This window comes from Limanda limanda, chromosome 5 (assembly GCF_963576545.1).
Source record: "Limanda limanda chromosome 5, fLimLim1.1, whole genome shotgun sequence".
NCBI lineage: Eukaryota > Metazoa > Chordata > Actinopteri > Pleuronectiformes > Pleuronectidae > Limanda > Limanda limanda.
Window position 1 is genome coordinate 22592217 of NC_083640.1, and position 22294 is coordinate 22614510.

The window sequence follows — 22294 nt, forward strand, 5'->3', positions numbered from 1 at the left end:
TCCGGTCACTCTGCATGGTTTCACACAATCCCTTCCCAACTTTTCCACTGCTTCTTTCTACGGGTGAAGGAAGAGGTTGGCTAATTAAGGAACGTCTACATATTGAAAATCTGTGTGTGAATGCATTATTATTCTTTTTTGTTGTTCTTCCTATCCTCTTCACTGGTCTCCTCTCATGCCACCCACTGCTGATCACAGAATGACAGCTCCCAGGAACAAACACAGAAACACGCACAGCAAGTTATGGCATCAAACCCCCGAGGTTTATTTCTTAAAGCGTCATCGGGATCCTGGCAGCTGAGTTTACACTATCTGCTAAAACCGACGTTGCGTGTGAAAGAGAGAGATTGTGTGGCTGCGTGCGAGAGTGAGTGTGTGTTTATGCATGTTTGCTGTCAATCACACGTCAGTCACACACACACACACACACACACACACATTGTGTTGACAAGTGTCCTAGAAGTCAAGGACAGCACAAGAACAAAATGGTGATCAATACTGAAGTGAGACATTTTTCTTGATTTAGATTTTCTTGAAGTAGACAATTACAGAAATAGACAGCTAGTGTTTGTCAAACAAAATACAAATTTCCAGACACTTATAGGGAAAACTCTTGAGTGACAGAAATATTTTTTTAAAGCTGTTTTTGGGCACTCTGCCTCCGTTGAAAGAACAAGTGTGAAATAAAAAAAGGGGGGGATGGCTGCTGCTGGAAGACTCCAGCCTCCAGTCGGGGGTGCCCATGCTAACAGGTGAGCTAGCTAGCGCTCTAAACCTTTCAATCCTAAATCCTTTAAATCTCAATAGGAACCATTGAGAAAGACGATTATTCAAAGCCCATATTTTAAGGATTGTTCACAATATTTTTCAAATAATTCTGATGAAATACATTTTTGCCTGAGAAAAATCTGAGAAATTCTGGTGAAATTTGGTGAATTCTGACGGACACATCTGCTCTGGAGCTCATTAGCCTGATGCACTGTGCGTTGGCAGTTGTTTGTTTCCGTGTAAATAAGAAGAGGTTGGTAGTTATTTTCAGCAACGGTGCTATATTCACAGTACTGGACACACTGGGGGAAAGATAAATGATGTCTGGGAACTGTTGCATTTGCTATAAAAGATTTTTCTGTCTTTTAAAGCGACTTGTGTGCGACAGCTTCTTAAACATGCGGCTCAGACCTTACACTTGCTTATCGTTGTTGCTTCTCGTCTCTGGATACTCATTTTCAGTTTTCTTTTATAAACAATGGCCATAATGGCGTTGAAATTTGCATCATTTTGTGCCCCCTACATGTCTTCCACCTTACTAACTGTCCCCTGGAAAACTCATTATAGCGACCGTTCTCTGTGAATCAGAATAAATGCCTCTGTTGCTTTTCTCTATTCTCCACTGGAGGAGTCCTGCTCGTCCCTGCCTCCCTCCCTTCGCTCCATCCCTCCCACATGCCACCTCCATGCTGGAGGACTCATTATGCAGACCAACTCTCCCTCCGTCTCTCTTATCACTCTCAACTGGAGTAGTCATTACTGGCTCTCCGTCCCCAACTTCTCGCTTTCTCGCACCCCTCTGTTCTTTTATATCTTAATCTCTCTCTAATAGCGAGCACGCACACGCACACGCACACGCACACGCACACGCACACACGCACACACACACACACACACACACGCAAAGGGATTTCTGTTCTTGGTTTTACATCAAGAACAAAAACCCTGTTTCACCTGCCGTTTGATCGAACTCAAAATCCAGTAAATGCTCATTTCAGGAAAAGTAACAGGCTTCATGTTTCTACATCCATCATATCTGTGATTACATGTCTGTGTCTGTGACACCTGCACACAACTGCAAACTATATCACCTTGAGTAACATCTGCACAAGGCATTGAAGGTAGTTGGCTTCCGTCGAGAGGAAGGAGAAGCCAGTAGCACCCAAAAAGATCAGATGGTTTCCTCAGAGGCAGCTTCGAGTTTCCAAACACTGTCATAGAGGCTGAGACCAAACATTAACCTGGTGTCCAAGTGGCAAGGAAAGTGGTCCTGCCGGAATTGGCGGTCTCAGAGGAGGCCTCGGAGAGAAAGACAGCCAAGAACGCAGGCGGCATCGACGAGTGCTGGAAGCCAAGGATGCTAAGTGCATTACGTGCCCATTGAACCTGGCTGCAGACGCTTTGCCAGACCTTCTGCAGGACCGTCAAGCTCCTTGGCCTCACAGCAAGACATCCACCAGGAAGACCATCGCAGAAAATACAACAAGACAGATACCACCAAGGTTAGACCACATAGACCACTTGGCTGTGTGATATCGAAATGCTCCAAACACACACAGGTGACATGTCCAGTGAACTAGAAGAAAAACTTTTCCAGAATTTTGAGTATACGGCAATTGAATTGAATTTTAATCACAAATTCTGATTTACTTTCTGCCCCACATGTTGCCCCGTGGCACATTGACATTTTGTCAGAATCCTCCTCAAGTCCTCCTTTACTTATTCAATTATCTTCTCCCCTTGTCTTTTCCTCGCTCTAGAATGAAAGTCTGCAGCTCTCCAGTTCTGTTTGCACTCCCCTCAGCTCCTGCTGGCCTTCCCCTCGCTCCTCCACGTGTAGATTTCACAGCCACGACTTCAGCACTGGGTTTGGTTTGTTCACTCTCACCTAAATCAATTAACTTGCATCATATCAGGCCTTTACTTCATGCTGGCACAGATCAGGCACAGTGACTTTGCATCAGCCAAACAGTAGATCCATTGGACTCAAGCAGTCTTTTTTTGTTGATTTTTTACTACCCACTGTTTTTCTCACTCACTCTCAAATGTGCTGCTCCCCCATGATGCTATTTGTTGTGAAACGATCACTGATCGAATACAAAGTTAAAACAGGTAAATCAAACCTAATCACGTTTCTAATCGCACTGCTGTTGGCTCAGAACTATCTTTATTTTTAAAACAGGTCATGAGTATGTAAACAGTTTGTGTAGCGGTGTACACAACAAGACAAACCTGTAGAGCACACTGTGTAACACACTCTCAAATAGAAATATTATCTTGCGCCCATTACTAGATACTACTGCTTTTTTCTTTCATAAATATGATAACTCGGCCTTGGTGGAGGGATGGGGCCTAGGAAGAATCCATTCATTGTTAGTGTGATCTAGGATATTTTCTTTTTCTCACTCTCTGTCAGTTTGTTTTATGACAAATAAACAATTCAGGGTCTCTTTCCTTCCACTTCCTTTTTTCTTTAACATTTCTACGATAGGAACGATCATGTGTAGGATTGTTTGGCCTTGGCGGAGCTATGTGCTCTATTCAGTGCCATTCTCTCTCAGTCTTAAATAACGTACATAACAAGCCGACCAGCACTCAGTAAAGATGGTGTATGTCCCTTTATTCCCAAGGTACAACCCAACACATCCCCTCAAAGAGGACAAGAAGCCGTACATTAATATCTCAAAGAGCAAAGCTGCTGAAATCCACATGGGTCCAAAGTAATTATAGGAGTTCTGAGATCAAGATCATATCAAATGATATTCATCAGCAGACAGAGTTTATCAGTCGTCACGGTCGTGACAATGTGACAAACAGCGAGGACTTCTCATCTATTTCCGGAAAAAAGTGACCTAAGAAAAGTCTGTGAATGTTTGAAGGTTTTGATCATATCACAAGAAAGTAGTTTCCTTGTGAGAACACTCATGTGCATTTTGTCTGGCTTTTGGTCATTTTGGTGAACTGACCCTTTAAATGCTTCCAAACAGCTTGAGCAGCTTAATGCTGTCGGAAAAACACAATGAAAACAATTAGCAGTCAAGCACGTCCACTCAGTCCAGATGAAGACGGGCCCAGTGTCGGTGTCAGTGCCGGGGCGTTGGCCTTGTGTGCCGGTGTAACGAATCCTTTTGGATCGTGTTGCATGAAGAGGATTCTCTCCACCAGGATGTTTTGACACTAATCACGAGATGACTACTTCAATTAATTATCTGAATTTTTGTTGCATCCATAATAAATACTAATTAGGGAGAAATGGAGAGGGCACAGAGAACGCGAGATAGACAATAAACAAAGGGAATTATGAGAAAGCAGGGGAAAGGAGATAATAAGACAAAAGGGAGGAGGAAAAGAAAAACTGTGTCAGTAACAGATTGAGTGAAAACGGAGAAATGAGGGAGATGGATTCTGCTCTCACTTTCCAAATCCCCTCCTCTGTTCCTCTCTCACCTGTTCCAACTACTCCACCTTCCCTTCCACACATCATCCTTTTCTCTCTGTTGCTCGTTCTTTTTCTCTTAAGAATTCTCTCTTTTTTCTCTTTCTCTCTGTGGGATTCAGATACTAGCAGACAAAAAGCTTCTCAGGCCCAGGAGCTCTGTGCATGTTCACGTAGAGACTCCACCGGGTACACGTCTCTTCTTTTGTCTCCGCGTGTACCCAATATATACGTGGCTGTATGCCATTTGCATGTTCTTTAGAGAGGCACACACACACACACACACACACACACACACACACACACACACACACACTGGCACACACACTATTCCTCTATGGAATGTAAAACAGAAGAGAGACTATACCTTTAGAAGCAAAGAACAAGAGAGGGATCAAGCCGCATATCACATGCTACTTTAGAAGATTCACAGTGTGTGGATGTGTGTGATAGAGGTTGTGTGTGTGTGAGTGTGTGTGTATGTCTGTGTGTGTGTGTGTGTGTATGCTGGCACAATAATTGTTAAGACCTGCTAAGATTAGAATAGTGGAGAGGAGGGTAGAAGAAAAGACTGTAGAAAATAGACCAGAGGCTGCGGTGATGCCTTTGTTTTCCCAACAAGCTGCTCAACCAATAACTCAGTTCCAAATGTTAAACCGAACTCCTACTCATGGCACGAGCTGTTAGCAACGGTAGAAATTCCCTTCTCGTGTAATTCATCCTGCAATATAACCGCTTTTGACCTTGATTTTCCTAATTCTGCGTATTGTGATATAATGGTCTTCACCGATCCTTCATGTCTCACTGTTGGAAACGATAGTGACAGCTGGAAAGAAGAAAATGTAAAGATTTGGGGTCGTGGTTGTTTTAGGAGACAACACAAAAAAACATGAAGAGCCGAGTCAAAGTGGCGATCTGGTGATGAATAATGGCTCATTCAACGCTGCTAATTTGCGAGGTTAATGTTCTCGCTGAGCTTAATGGGGAGATTAACTGGGCAAACTAGCGCTGACAAATGAGCAAACATGAAGCAAGGCGGTCAATCACGGAGGCAACGGTGTTTTCATACCGTTCACCAGCATCCTGGAGCATCTGTTCTAAATGGGATTTTTATTCACGCACGCGACAATTAACTGCACAAACACACCTCACAATAAAGTGGATAATGATAAACACAGGCAAAACAGGAGGATTCGTAAAAATAATTAACATTACAACATCGAAACACTCACAAAAAAGTTGTGGCGAAACAAAATGAAGCCGACAGGATGAGAGATATAAATCAAAGACGTCGAGATAACAGCAGAAAAACTCACTGTTATGAAAACACAAGCCACAGAAAGCTCAGTCACCGGAGAGACTCGCTATCACGATCGGAGGAGAAGGCGTCGCAGTCCTCTGAACACGTGTTGCATCTTTAAAAGGACTAACTGAAAGTGTTGTGGAGACTTTGCAGATGGGTATCCAGTGAGACGCGACCCGACCGAGGCATCAATAACCACTTACACACCGTGAAATCCCAAAGGATTCCAGGGGTTCTTCAATTCCTTCATTAATAATTTACTCCATCATTAAAGTTTCAGGCTCCTTAGGTGAGGCTCTTATCCGGGGCGACCGGAGAACGAGCGCAAAACGCGGAGCGAGCTTGACTTTCTCACTTCACAACGTTTACAAGCGGCCGAGAGATTACACAGGCAACGGCCTCCTGTGACAGAGAAGAAAAGGAAGGAAAGGGAAATTGCTGTGAGACACCGGTGGGATCCTTGAAGAAGTCTGTGAACGATTTGTGAATTCATGTTTAAAAGCTCCAACAAACTGTAACTAATCTACGGGGATGTTACGTGTCTGGTCTGAGGAACAACAGCCTGAGATTACACAGCGCAGAACAAAACCCACACACATGGGTGAGCAGGGCTGAAAGGAAATCTGGGCGACAGATTAGTTGAACCCACTATTCCTCAGGTCTCCTGTTTCATAGCGTTGCTTTTTATTTGCACAGACACACGCCACTACAACCAAGAAACAGAAAAATACGTTTGTAGAGGCTGATTTTTTTAGAGGCGGACCTGCGTTTCTGCAGCAGCACAGAAAAACAAATTCTGTGCAATTTTGATGCTGTTCACCGGCCCAGTGGGTAAATGTGACAGCCTTTCCACAGCTGGATTGCGAGTGAAAGGGAAGAGAGAGACAGTCACACTTGATCGAGCACAAATAAGACTTTTATCTGTGCAGAAAACAGTCAGGACTCGCTTTTTTATTTTTACCTGTAAATGCTTTAGTTCTGAAGATGTTTTTGAGATCGCCACAAATCCGTTTGTGTGTATATTATATATATATATATATATAAATAAACATACATACATAAATTAATATTCACCTACAGCAGCCTTGCGATCGAGTATATAGGTGTGTGTGAGTGTGTGTGTGTTAGTACATTGCGCGTGCAACCTTGAGCTTTACCTGAAAACTGAAACCTCATAATTTTCCTACAGGCCACTGTTCTGTTTTATAACTTTAAAAGTCTTTTGTTTTTATTTATTACTTGAAGGCTACATAGCCACGGTTGTTTTTTTGTGTTTTCTTTTTGTATAAAGGATTGTGTGTTAAAGTAAATGGGATTTAGTGTTCTGTTTTTAGCTGTGGTATCGAATTGGTTATCGTAAAAATGTCATTGTATCATTATTTACTACAGAATTTTTGGTATGGTGACATCCATATACGGTTACACAAACATATATATATTAGTTGTGTACATTACTACTTTTGTTTTATCAGAATTTTAACTTCAATTTAACTTTTAAATTGAAACACTACACACTTTGATATCTTATAAAACACAAATTAATTACTTACTGTATTTAATTTTTTTTATTCTCTTCGGGTTTGCTGCTCTCTACCAGAAAAACCTTGATGTAAGAAAAGTGAACCAGTGCTTGACAAGTTAGGTTTTGTATAATTGGCTCTTCCTCAGGTATTTCTTCAAATCAAAAATCACATCATCACAATCCCAAGCTGCACTATAATGCATCTGTCCTGCATTTACTCCCACGATTACGTCCCAAAACAAGATGGATTCTCTTTAAAGAAAAACACACAGTGTCTGGTAACTTCCAGAGGATCCCCCTCTGGAGCCTGAGCGACAGAGCCGCTGCAGTTCAGGCAGCGCACAGTAAATATGGGAATTCTACTATACGAACATCTGTAGGTTATTTCAAGTGGCTCCAAGAATAATAAAGCTCACAACGTGTTTTCATGAGCCCGGGTCCCAGGCCAAGAAAATAAAAGTGTTATTTCAGGGTGGAAAGCTGCAAGAGGGGATTTCTCTCAGTTAGTAAAAATATCAACTGTTTTCCCTTCAGCTTGTTAAAATAAAAACAAACTTATCCCCAACTCCTTTTTAGAACTCCCGGGGTAACCGAGAGGTAAATGCTCAAACACACAGGAAAACACACAAGCGAACACGACTCAGTTTAAAATGCATTACTACGAGCGTGTGGTGCGTCCCCAGGATTCAGGAGCAATCTAAATGGGGCTCTTCTATCCTGCAAACAAGAGTGGCACCAACAGTAAACAAAACACAATCACCGTCCAGGCATTTTCATTTCAAGCCTCCTCAAACCAGCGTTGGCAGATCCAGACTCAAAGAGCGATGGAGGCGTGCGAAGGAGGAGAAGCGACAGAAGAGTGTCGGCAGTCAGAAGACCGGGAAAGATGGGGAATTTTATCAGAAGCGACAGCGAAGTGAACATGTGAGCACATACGCAGCCGTGCACGAGCCAAGAGGATCACTGTCATATCAATAACCAGGTTCAAACAGCAAAAATGTTTCAAATTCAATCCAAACACACTCGTACTCAGGGACGTATTAATTAGAATTTCAGTGATAGCGTCAGTCATTTTGCCAGAGACATGGCAGCCAAACACACACACAACCCCCCCCACTCCTCTCCTCTGACTCTCCTCCTTTCACTGTCTATTTCTTTCTCGCCCTCACACACACACACACACACACACACACACACACACACACACACACACACACACACACACACACACACACACACACACACACACACACACACACACACACACACACACACACACACACACACACACACACACACACACACACACACACACGCAGAGAACCCAAAACACAAACAGCGGCGCTATGCCGAGGTTGATGGCTGTCACCTTTGTGTACTCAGCCTCTTTCAGGAGCCAGCAATGCAAATAACACCCTCGTGAATATTCATGACTGATTTGAGATGGAAGGAGAGAGCGAGGGAGAAAACAGGAGGAGAAGAAAAGAATGGGAGGAGGTGACAGGGAAATTGAAGGGTACGGAGAGTAGAAAGTAGAGGGAGAGCTCTGTAGACAGCATGATAGTGCAGACTGGATTAAGGGAATAAACAGATAGGCCCACTGAATGACTGTGTGGGTTGAAGAGAGAAACAGAGTGGGTGTTGATGTGTGCAGCTTGCATGTGTTCAGTCCGACAGAGAGAACTGGTTCATCGTATCATGCTAGTGACTGGTTTCACTGCCTGAGCAAGTCAATACCAGGGAGGGAAAGGGAAACAGACCTCATGCGCTTAAAGCGGAAATAACTTTGAACTTCAGGTCCGACCGTTTAAAAGCTCTGGTTGATGAGCCGGGTTTAACTGTACCATGAAAATAACATGCCCCTGTTCTGCAGTATGAAATACAGTCGACTATTGGCACAACATGCAATAATGTTTTATTGAATTCTTAGTTCTTCTGTACTCACAACCTCCAGCGTCATGTGAATTCCATTAACCTTTTAACTACAAACTCAATTGACCTTTCCCCTTCGTTTGAATTATTTTGGCGCCGTGGGCTTGAATCATCACGTCATGAATGAAGTGACAGAAATTACAAGTTGTTAAATCCCTCAATGCACTGTTCCAAGAGGAGGTAATATGTGGCTGGCAAACTACGATCAAATGATCAAATGATATATAATAAAAATGTAGGTCTAATCATAGACCATATATAAAGATTGAAAACTCCACTTTGTCACGTTTTAAACAGTTCAGACTATGTAGAGTCGTGATACTGTTTGTAACCAATTTAAAACAAACTTTCCAGAAAAACGTAACAATGAACAGAAGCCCTCTGTGAAAAAATGTATATGACTTGTTAGGTTGGTCCATGCCCCATCCACCAACATGGAGGAGGCGGGGTTTATGACCTATACTGCAGCTAACCACAATGTGGTCTGACCTCCTCGACTCAGCAGGATTTCCACAGAGCGTCTCCTGCCACTGGGACACATAGAAGCAGTTTCACACGTCCACCACATTGTGAATGTGTCCCTGTGTTTCGGACTGTGTGTGTGTGTAATTCCAGATATGCTCTATGTAGTGTGTGTGCACATAGCTCTGTATCACCGTAATCCCTGACTTTTGTGAAGATATTCATAGGCATGACCCCTCGAACCTTTGCTTCACACTAGTGACCAGAAACACGATCAAATCATCCTTTGACAGATGAAGGATTTCAGAATGATCAGAAATACTGTCAACTCAACAGAATAGATGAGAATTAACAACCCACTGCAGAGAGCGAGTAGGACACTCAACAAGGCTGACAGATGCACAGTGTGGTGCATTTAAGTGTCAAATTAATAATTCAACTTAATTTGGAAATCCCACTGTCGCAGGACATTTCTTATTGGGCGTTAAAGGCCGACATATTCCATAAGCTTGACCACTTGACAGAATTGGCCCCTCATTGTGACTGTATGAGGTAGAGCCTCTTTAATCCCATAATACCTGCTCCTGTAAATCTGAGGTGTTTTTCCTGGCTCTTCATCCAGGAGCACAGGTGATAGCATGTGTCTGAAGGCTTTGCTCAGCTCTACCCTTCTGTAGCCTGGCTCAGAATCCTTGGTGGACTCACACTGGTTTCTGTGATGAGAACAACTACATTTTGAAACAACATTTCAAAATGTTGATAAAAACTAAAAACTATATCTATCCACACAAGGGTTTTAGCTCTTCGAAACGATCTCACTCTGTTTTCTACCATGGAACCATGGAAAATCACAGCATTAACCTTGATATGAATCAAGATGAAACCCTCAAAATCTGAAAAAATTTACCGCATTTAATCAATAGTGAATGACTTGTGTCACGACCCGGCTCATGGTCGGACAAATAAAAGGAACTGCGCAGGTAAAAGTAACAAAAGGATAATTTATTTCCCTAACACAAGGGACCAAAATGACGGCAAAGCAAACCAAGAGAACACAATAGAAAACGAGGGGCTGCGGCGGAGCGGCACACCGCTCTCCCTCCGGAGCCAGGCGATGTCAGGAAGAGACTGAGGCAGGAGGAAGGACCAGCTTAACACAGGTTTAGGAATTGGCCACGCCCACCAGCTCATCACCTGCAGCTTGACAAAGCAGAGGCCACCATACACGCATACACACATCCACAGGCAGGAGGCCGTCACACCCCCCTCCCTGAAAAACGGGGCCCAACCCCGAACTCGACAATGGCTCCCTCATTATTAAACCAAAACCAATTTTTTTTTTTTTTTTTACTTTGCACATATATAGGCTACACATTCTACCTACTATAAAGTTTATTTTCTTCACAAATATATACATTTTACTTACTTTGAAGTTTTACTTTTTTTTTTTTTTTTTTACACGTATAGAGTTTACGATGTTTAAGGCACACACACAAGGGCACACACATCCGAGGACAGGAACACCAGCTGCTGTTGAGAACCACACAGCTCACTACGCGCATCTTCCACACCCCCACCTCAGCAACCTGGTACCAGTGGGAAGCAATTTAAGAGGGAAGGATGACAGAAGAGGGAACAGGAGCGCAACAGGACAACATCATAACAGCAATAAAGTCTTAGCTCAAACCCCAATCCTGAGGAACGCGAGACAGTGCGTCGGCTACGACGTTTTCCGCACCCTTTATGTGTCTAATATCAAGCCAATGTGACTTTAGAAATAACGACCAACGTATCAGACGCTGGTTAGGACATTGCAGCGAGTTCAAAAACAAAAGTGGGTTGTGGTCAGTGTACACCACTACGGGTACCGCTCCAGAGCCCAAGTACACTTCAAAGTTTCTCAGAGCCCAAACTAAGGCCAGTGCCTCCTTTTCAATCGTTGAATAGTTCAATTGATATGAGTTAAATTTCTTGGAAAAGAAACAAACTGGTTTTTCCAAACCCAACTCATCGGCTTGCAACAAAACGCCACCTACTCCGATGTGACTAGCGTCGACTTGAAGCGCAAAAGGTCGGTCAAACCTCGGAGCGGCCAGGACCGGTGCTTCACACAGCAGAGACTTTATCCTCTCAAACGCCTGCTGACAGAGAGGAGACCACACAAATGGGACACGCATTTTAAGTAGATCAGTTAATGGTGCAACGACTTCTGAGAAATTACGGCAAAACCCCCTGTAATACCCCACCAGACCACTTGACTTGAAAACATTTGCCTTTACTGAACAGACCTTAACTTGACCTTAAGTGGCTTAAAGCTCCAAAAGTCTCATTTGCTTCAATGCTAACATTTTTTATCTCAGGTCACTTACGTACAGAACATTTGTGATTCAAAAGTTTCTCCTTTTCTATTAGTCATTTGTTTCTCTATATAAGGACTTTGTTCAAATTAGTCTTTCTTATTCTCATTCTCAGTCTCTTTATCATGAATAGAATAAGCCAACCAACCCCTTCTGCTGAGTTTTGTTCCAATATTATACCCATATTTCTTACCCCTTCATCACAGTATGGATGAATGTTAAAGCAATAGGTAAGTGGCAATTTTATGAGAATAATGGAGCTGCGAGAGGACAGCGGGCTGCAGAAATGTATGTAGTGGAGCATGAGTACATACCGTGTTGAGTCCAATTTAATGGCTCTGGTGATTATTTAGAGTGCTGCTGCTGAAGAGGCAGAGACTGCAACAGGGAAGAGACAAAGCAATGATCTCTGATCCAGAGAACATGAAAGATTTCCTTTAGAAAACATGATAAATAGAAGCAGGAAGTCCCATACGTAAAGAATAATAGGAATAGAGATGCTGCCTGGAAAGAACGTCGAGTGGGATAAAAAAAAAAAAACAACAACATTAAATTGAGTATGTTTCTGTAGAGAGTCATCGTTTAGGAGATGATACACAAATAACCAATGTTTCCCCATTGTTTCTCTGGCACTTAATGCTACTGTGTCATGGGTAGTAAAATACATCTGTATTTTGAGAAGAAAACATAGGTAATGGTTGATGTGGATGTTTAAAACATAATTAACTCCGTGTTTCATGTGGCCACATTTTAAACTACGTCTTCCACCACATGTTCTCCCTCTGCACAGGGATGTTCAGCTCTGAACTGTTTACTATAACAATTGTTACTGATTTATACTGTTGGTTAATCTGTTAGAAGAATCAAACCATCTGAGCAGGTGTTCTCAGCTCTGGGTCTCAGTTACCAGACTGTGCACTAGATACTACACTGACCTCACAGCATGATGCTATTTCTGAATAAAAAACTAGTAGAACTGCTGTCTGCGGAGAACTGCCTGGCCTGATAACGAGGGATGATTTATGGAGATTAGCCACTGAACATGTCTGCACTTTACTCTCATGTGCATCAGAGTGGCTGCAAGCTTGTCGTGGCCTTGAGAACGTGCAGACTGAAGCAGAAGGTTAACGCCGACGTCTGCCAGACTCAGACTCTAAAAACTTGAAACCACAGATGTTTTTACGGTTTACCGGGCCATCCTAGTGACTGTGGTGTGTGTGTGTGTGTGCGTGTGTTTGAGAGTGAGAGCGGAGCAGTGCTGCAGTGGGATGACAAGTGAATCCTCATTTTCTAATGATAACACTGCTGTTTGCTCATGTAAAACTTTAAACCTTGTTAAAATCCACTCAAATTTTGAATGTGTCAGATACTCTACTTCTCTCCATTTTATGACATTTTAATCTCATTTGTTAATTTGTTCATATTTGGTTAACAAGCATCGGTTAGAAAAACCTTAATATACAATACTCCTGGAACGGAAGAGTGACTTGGAAAAAAAAGAGAGTATATAATGTGTATAAAATAATTTGCTAAATAAAAACTTTTCAGTTCCAGATGAAAATAAAGTAGGGCATGAAATATTTAAATTCATAAAACCAAACAACAAACACAAGTCCTGCAACCCAATCGCTGTGTATTGTGAATGTAATACTTTCCAATTTGTTGGAAGAGTGCGTTATTTTATTTTTTTTATAACACCCTGGAAGCGTAATTATTGGCTTCATCCCAAATGAAAGAAATTAATCTAATTCAGTTTTTTTTTTAAATCTTTTGTGCCTTTTCATGACTGCACAGAATGAATTTGTGAATTGAAAGGCGCCGACACAAAAACATACAAATAAAGAGCGAGGGCTGAGAACAGAGAGGCAAACGAAGACAATGAGAATCCCATCAGTCCACGACACTCACACTCTGACTCAACACAACGTATAAGCACGTCACATGTGATACACAAACATCACGGAGGGGTACCACAGCTAATGTGCATGAACACAATTATACAAAAAAGCATATGCAGTGTGTTAACGTAAGGCCATGGAAACGCTTAGACAAACACACACACACACACAAACACACACACACACACACACACACACACAGGGGCGCAAAAAACAATCAATTCTGGCCCCTCGCTGGTGAAAGGGCATGTGAGGTGAAATCGATGGTGGAGCTTTGTGAAATAAAGGTATCCTGGGCTTGTTTGTGTGTGTGTGTGTGTGTGTGTGTGTGTGTGTGTGTGTGTGTGTGTGTGTGTGTGTGTGTGTGTGTGTGTGTGTGTGTTGAAGCCACAAGAGAGGACTAGCTGGTCCTTAGAAGAACATCTCCCCTCTGATCCTAGAAAAAATCCACTAATCCAAACAGACACACAGACACAGACACACACACACACACACACACACACAGAAACACACACACACACACACACAAAGAATGATAAATTCCATTCACAAACAAATGACTATAAGTCCCATAAAAACAAATAGAAAGAAATAAAAAGGAAAAAACACAAGCAGAGAGAAATACTTGTTTGCCGTTTGATAATTGCCGTCTCAGTCTGTCTCCGTCTGCCTATTTCTCACACACACACACACACACACACACACACACACACACACACACACACACACACACACACACACACACACACACACACACACAAACACACACACACACACACACACACACACACACACAGATTCCCCCCCTCATCAGTAATCATCTCACTAATTAACCAGCCCAACAACGATAACACACAGTTCAAGATGACAGCTTCTTAATGAGGGAGATACTAATCACTTTGACCCTCAGTCTGTCAACATCCCCACTGCTGAAAAATGTTCCAATGCTAACAAATGCATAATTCACAGCATTTAACATACATGGGAAAAGGTTTCCACTGGTTCAGACTCTGTATTAATGACTTGTTAGTGAACGCTCACTGAACTGCAGCTGCACAGAACTCGACATCTGCTGTACTGGGTTAGGATTCATGCACAGAGGGGAAGTCCTGAGGTTAATATAACATGTAAGATGTTCCAAGAGAAAACGCCTGAACAACTGTCTGCATTAGGGTTTTCAAAGTAAATGTGCTTTGATAGTTTAGGCCATTCCACACACGGAACACCCACTTTACTGATGGAGATGTGCATTTTTCCTCACTCTAGTCGAGGGTTAAGGGTAAAGGACATAACACGTTGGTGAGCCCTATGAGGCAAATTGGGATTTGTGAATTTGGTCTGTGAAAATAAAGTTTGATTGACTGATTTACAGCATTTGAGGAGAAAGCAAAAGAGAGAGAAGAAACAAGGCTGAAGATAAAGGATCCACATGTTGTCGCTCTTGGCAACATGCTGCTTTTAACTCAATTTCCTCTTTTCCTACATTATCATTACAGACAAGTATGTCATTGCAAGGCAAAACTGTGTGCAGACTTGAGTCTCGACAACATTAAGCACAGATCAGACGCTCCTCAGCTGGCTACAGTCATCAGCAACTGTGGCGCAGGATGAACATTATCGATATTAGAGCTTCTTTGCATTGACTTTTATGAAGGATGAAAGAAAAACTCTTTAGTCTGGAATCAGCCCAGTTCATAAAAGCATTTGGCCCTGGAAGAGATATTTGCTGTATTTATGGTGGCGGCTGTGGCTGAGGGGCGTAGAGTGGTCTACGTTCAACCGGAAGGTCAGGGGTTCGATCCTCAGTCTTTCCCATCTGCTTGCCGAAGTGTCCTTGGGCAATGACATGTAACCAATGGTGAGATCTGAGTAGGATGAACCAAGTAACACTTGAACTGAAGTGTGTGCTTCTTCCCACTATACCTTGAATAAAAAAATACTAAAAATTTTTGAAACTAACAATTTAGTAGCACTTAAATTGCACTTACTTATAGCATTTTGTAGTTTTGTTTTATTTTTGAAGAAATTGTACTTTCTTGATTCTTGTTGCTCTTGGTTTGTACCCTCGGGGTTGATGCACTTATTGTAAGTCACTTTGGATAAAAGCGTAGGCTAAAGGAAAATGTAATGTAATGAAGTATGAAACGAAGGTTGTAGAGTGGCTTTAGGGAGATAAGACACTTCAGCATATAGGTCTGCTTGGTTAAAACACAACAAACACCTTGATGGCCGACTTTGGACACTCCTCGCTCTCTTTTATTTCCCACTAGCTGATCCCATTGCCCACAATCCCCTTGTTCCGTCATCTTTGAAGATGCCCCAATATCTTAAGTGCATGTAAGAAAAGAGGAGAGGTGCAGAGCATGCAGGGGACATGAGTCCTGCATGATGTTTTTGCAGAGAAGACACAACACAACAAAGAATGCTGTGACCTCTGCATTGAAAATGATTTAATTATGCAACCTGAAAGATATAAGAAGCAAAAAAATCCAGTTTTAAAGTAGATTCTCCAATGTGATCTTAATAAAAGCACAAAAACACGTTGACTCCTTTCTTTGCTTTTTAATTCGTGAGAAAAAACTCTTTCCCTTTTCATGTTCTCTTTTCCTTAAGGAACACAGACTGGAGCACTGGCCCATTATCTTCAGGGCTTGAGTACCAGTGTCAAAAACCAATTACATGCACGTCCAGCACCTCACACGTGTCTGCTGTGTTCTGGCTATTATGTTTAATTGTCTCTTGGTATCATCTTCAAGCAGTCCCACACTGTGACATTGGCACATTGTCTAGAACGGGTCCTGGAGCAGTTACAGTACATCAGGGAGTAAGAGAAACACATTAGATGTTTTTCCTTCTGTTTTCTTTCTTCATTATCCCTTTATACATATTAGCATCACCCAAAAGGATGAATATAGCAAATAACAGTTTTTTTGCAAGATACATTTTGTTGAAATTGTGTATTTGTCCTGAAAATCGTCTTTTCTAGCAAAAGTTCTAGAGGATTTTATCTGTAAAATGCGGGGGGTGGCCCTTCAAAGCAAAAAAGTGCTCTTAAACTGACTATACTTGTTTTAATTGCTACTGAAGCCATTAGGCATCTTTACTAATTAGTAACAAGAAATGGTCACTAGGAGTGTGGTGACAACTTTAAACAAATGCAGAATTCAAAATATATAATAAATGAAACTCGAGGAGTTTTTATCTTTTATTTTTAGAATGATCAGAGTAAAACACTTAACAGTTTAAGTTTATCAGTACGTGATGTCTCCTCCACATCCTAGGTTTCAGTTTACTCCCTGCAGAGGAGCAGTCCATTTACTGAGTGACAGAATCATGTATGGTCACATGACACTACAAGCCCAGTGACAGGGGATCCAGCCAGGACGACCCATCCAATTTGGCAAGTGTGTGTTAACCCTCCATCCCTCCGTCCTTGCGTCTCAGATTGAGGAAGACATGCAAGAGGAGGAAGCGTTTCTCTGTCCCTCTTAGAGTTTCTTTATCCATCCTCCTGTTAAAACCTCCAATTTTCTTCTGTCATTCCTTCTCTCTCCTTCCCCTTTCCATCACTGTCCGTCTCTGACTCTTCCTCCCTCCGTGTCCCCCCATCTCCTCAGCAGTTTATCATAATCACATCACCTCAGTGTGATGGAGCACACTTACGGCTTATTATGTGTCACACGCACACACACATGCATGTGCACGCTCACGAACAGGAACGACATCCACTTAAGCCTTATTACATGTCTCACTGTGCCTCTTACATGGGAGATTATCCACGGGACTGTGCGCTGGGGCAGAGGGCGAGCTGCAGGTAGAGGGATGGACACACACACATACACGCACGCATGCATACACACACACACACACACACACACGCACGCATGCATACACACACACACACACACACACACACACACACACACACACACACACACACACACACACACACACTCAACTGCGAGCAGAAAGAGCTTAGAGATTTTTGAATGGGACATTCTTAAGAACAGAAACAGCTGGACATATCACTTAAACAACTGAACAACAGCTGCCATAAACTATGCCGTAAAAAGTATGGCAATGCCACACAACTGTATGTGCGCTCACACACACACACACACAAAAACACACACAGCAGGGGAGTTGTACAATAAAGACAAAGATAAAGTGTCTGTAGGGAGAAACATAGAGAGGACACCTCTCAGTGTGTGAGTCTGTGTGTGTGTATGTGTGTGTGTGTGTGTGTGTGTGTGTGTGTGTGTGTGTGTGTGTGTGTGTGTGTGTTTGTGTGTATTCTCAATACACACTCAGGTCACTGTCAGGGTGTGTGCATGCACAGCGATGAAGTATGTGTGTGCACATGGTAGAGAGAAATAGTGAGCTCAGGATGTTGGTGGAGTATTTATCTCCCTCTGTCTGTGTGTCTCAGGGTGTGTGTGTGTGTGTGTGTTTGTGTGTGTGTGTGTGTGTGTGTGTGTGTGTGTGTGTGTGTGTGTGTGTGTGTGTGTGCGTGTGTGCCAGCAGGTAGCAGGACAAGGTGCGGTGCCACTCGTTCCTTTTTTCTCCAGTGTCCTCAAATGACCGCAGGAAGGGTCGAGCACAAGGAAACAAACAACTGTGATACTTTTTCTCTCTTTTGATAGAATTGTAGGAAACAAAGAAGATTAAATCAGACCAATAAAGGTGTTTCGATACTTTATAGTCACAGGTGCCTTGAGTGTCTTATCACAATCGCCAATTTCAAATTTCCTGTCCGCAGTGCAACACAGAATCGAATCACTCGTCAATGAGTCAGGTCTAAGTTTACTGCAGCCACACAGAGGTCCAGTCCTTTCATATGAGGGGAGTTACCTGATGTGATGCTGTGAGTCACGCTCCGTTACTTATACTTTGGAATGCTCTGCAATGAAAGTGTCACGGCTCATTCATAAGTTCATTCATTCTTTTTTCTGCCTGTGCTGTTTTACTAACTCTCCTTTCTTCACCGAGCCTGCCACGCCCTCGTGCCCGGGAGTAACCCCCCCCCCAGATGGTCCTCCTGACTCCTCCTCTTCCCGATTCTCTGAACCACGCTGCAGCTCTTCAGCCTTTTTCACCTGTTTTGGGGATTTGCCGGCTCATTCTCTGCTTTATCTGTCTGCCTGTGAGCGACCACAGCTTACACTCGACTTCACTTCACTTATCATAGACACTGCCTGATTGGCTCCACTAACTTTGTTGCAGTTGTTAGAGAGAAATTAACCATTAGTACATGAAGTTCCAGTTCTGCCACCTTCACACCAAGGAGAAGCCAGAATAAGTGAATACACCTCTGACCTCAAACTGTTGTGTTAAAACTGAATACAGCAGGATTTGATCTATGATCTTGAATTTGCCTTCTCTCACTCTTTCCAATGCATTGATTCATTTGAGACTTCCCACCACAATTCACTGACATTTATTGTTTATCTCTCGTTGTACTATTTGAAATGAATATGAAATTCTATCAGTGTGAGCAGCACATTGATTTGATCAGCATTTCCTTGCTACTCTCTCTCTCTCTCTCTCTCTCTCTCTCTCTCTCTCTCTCTCTCTCTCTCTCTCTCTCTCTCTCTCTCTCTCTGTTGACAACAGCCCCCTCTGTCAAAGTCCGACAGGCTAAAAACAACAATACATTTGGTCTTTGCAACCAGAAATGATTTATGTGTTTATTTGCATATGGAGCGGGGGACGTGAGATCCGATTACACGTGGTCACTGGAGATGCACGTGGATACGCATTCTAATGCAACGTGTGATCTGATGCACTTAGAGCTGTCCACTTGTGATCGGATCACACAGGAGAGATGTCCATGCCACACTGAGCTGCGGATTTTATGCCTTTTCTCTCCCATTCCTCAAATCTCAGTCCCTTTAAGTCGCCCTTTCCTTCCCTTGCTTCTCCTTCTCTGTGTTTTCCTCTCTCCTTGGATCAGCCCCGAATATTCATGAGGTTTTCTGCACTGCTGGCTCCTGAAAGAGGCTCAGTATACAAAGTTGACGGCAGTGTTGAGACGAGAGAGTGTGGGTGAGCGGGAAAGGACAGAGTGGTTATGATAGAAATAAGAATCAGAGACAAACCGAAGAAAATGCTTGTGTTCCTACCTCAGTGTAAACTGCTCCATGTGGGACTCTGTCTTCATGTAGACACCGAACGCCACCGTCTTGCCGAGCCGAACCGGGCTGGGTGGCACCAGAACCTCCACGTTTTCATCCAGTCTCAGTCTTTGTCCCTTGGCGGAAACCGGGCCCGTGGTCATTACAACAGAACCAGCTTTCAACATGTCCTGAAGACCCCCCTCCACTAGGGGGCTCCACTGCCCCCCAAGGCCCATGCCAAGGCCTCCGAGAGGCCCAACGTTGGCGCTTGGACTTCTCCATGGCTCGTTAACGATGAAGGGACACTCTTGATCGGCCCCTTCTAGTGGTATGATGGAGTAATACACATCCACTGAGGGTAGAGTCACTTCAGGAGGTCTCTTTCTCACTTGCGGTGGTGTAAACCAAGCTGGGGGAATCTCCAGACGGACAACACAGATGCCAGATGGTCCCACGAGTCGGCAGCCAGCCGATGGTGCTGATTCGCTGGCGTCCCGGACGGCCACAGCTCTGACACATGGCAGGAGGGACGGAGGAGGCGGGTCAGGCTCATCCCAACGCCGCCCGACCAAGTAAAACAGAACCTAAGAACAAAACAGACACATTTCAGATCGTATTGAGGGTTTATGTGGGAAAAAAGAACTTCCTGTCACATTGTTTTTATCTTTTCCTTCAAGCTGTCAAAGAGGTTCCATGAGCAGAAAGACAAACATTAACTTACAGATGGAATCTTTTAATGTTTCTTTGAATTTGATCCTGCTTCGTCTATGGGGTTTTCATATAAAGTTTGCTTTTTATTGCATTAGAAGATTAATGTGACGTTAAAATTGCCAATACCTGTATCCAGGGCCGTGCTGACCCGACTCTGGGCACCACAACTTGACCTTTGACCTTCCAGTTCAGGGTCACGTGGTTGGTCGACGGTAGCACGTGCTGCGGCGGACCCTGCAGCAGCTCCACTGGGATTGGCTGCTCGATGCTCAGGTTCCCGTAGCTGCAGTTGACGCTGGGCAGGGCGTGCGGGGGGGCGGCGCCTGCCTCCAGCTGGTGGAGGAAGAACGGCTCGGTCCGCGACGACAGGCTGCCGTTTCGCATCACCTCCTGATTGGCTTCCCGCAGGAAGAAGGCGGAGTCAGCACCACTCAGCTGGCATTGGACGGGGAGGTAGGTGGGGAGCGAGGAGGAGAAGCGTGGCTGGGAGGAGTCGGACCCTGGTCCGCCGCCTGCTGCTCCCGCTGGGCTGTCGGACACTGAACACAGGAAAGAGGGGGAAATAAAGAAAAAGATTAGCTGTGTTACGATAATAAAAGCATCCATTCATAAAAGCTGATAACAGACACAGTGCAGCTAATCATCAATTAAAATCACGACAGCAGCGTGTAAATCTCAGACTCATTGACTTGTGAAATGCATTTTCATGGTATAACACCATGGTTTAAACACATGCTCATATCTATCAGCTTTTCCACATAAATTCACACATGGATTACAACCCGCTGACACAACACACACAACAGTACACTGTGTTTTAACGGCTTCCCCACGAGAGCATAGACACATCGGCCCCGTGTTGTGAATACAAGTCTCATACACTCAGGAGGCTCGACAATAATGCGTCACTTTTTGTAATCTTAGCATTACACCACAACATGCATACATCCAAAAGGATATATTGCTCCTCTGTAGTTTATGTCCATATATTTACATTGAGTTGTATACCAGGCATTTCAAAAACACTGGGATATTGAAGCCTGGGATTTACTGGGGGGTTATGGTTCAGTCTCTCATTTCCAAAGAGGACCCAGGGTTTCACTGCCTGTGCTGTGATGTGAGGGAGTTCTGATCCTCCATCACTCAAACCCACAGCTTGTGTTGTCAGCGTTATATTGTGCAAGGTACAGACCAACCAAGCAGATCACTTATGTTACCAAGAACTGAATGCTGACATGAGGTGAGCTGAGTACAGTTCAAGGAGAGTGGTACTTTTGATAGAAGTCCTGAAAACGTATTTTCTTATTCAGCTTCAGTTATATTGATGGAATTATATATAAACACTCTATGTATTATTATGATGCTGGTTATTTCACACTTTTATATTTTTTCCACATTTGCTGAGCAACTGGTTTGAAGTGGCTAAAACGAAAACCATACATTTTTACTTTGATTTCTCATAATTCAGTCGTGACCATTTTACAGCAAAAAACGTCATATTTAACCTTGTCTCCCAGATATAACCTTAATATACAACTGCAACACTATATACATTATGATAAAAATGTAACTGTGGCCAGAAAATATTTTCCTCTGATTTATTTCATATTTTGATTTAAATATAAGTAAATTTGTTTGTATTTTGTATTGTATTTTATTGTGTTTTAATTGTGTATGAATGTGATTTCTAGGACATAGGGCTGTACATTTTCAGGCACAAGGTTTACTTGTTCTTCAATTTAACTGTAATGTAGATATTTGAAACAATGCGCTGTAAAATAAAAAAATA

The 22294-nt window shown here is 43.1% G+C and overlaps 1 protein-coding gene across 1 annotated transcript in view; it reads right to left on the bottom strand.

Annotated features, from left to right (window-relative positions):
• Positions 1-21354, bottom strand: part of si:dkey-215k6.1 (transmembrane protein 132C) — a 150266-nt gene extending 128912 nt beyond the window's left edge. The window contains exons 1-3 of the mRNA XM_061071928.1: positions 21315-21354; positions 20632-21044; positions 19801-20378 (exon numbers count right to left, since the gene is read on the bottom strand). Coding sequence (XP_060927911.1) covers positions 19801-20378; positions 20632-21044; positions 21315-21354 — 1031 coding nt within the window. The remainder of the gene's footprint in view (positions 1-19800; positions 20379-20631; positions 21045-21314) is intronic.
• Positions 21355-22294: the final 940 nt, after the last annotated feature.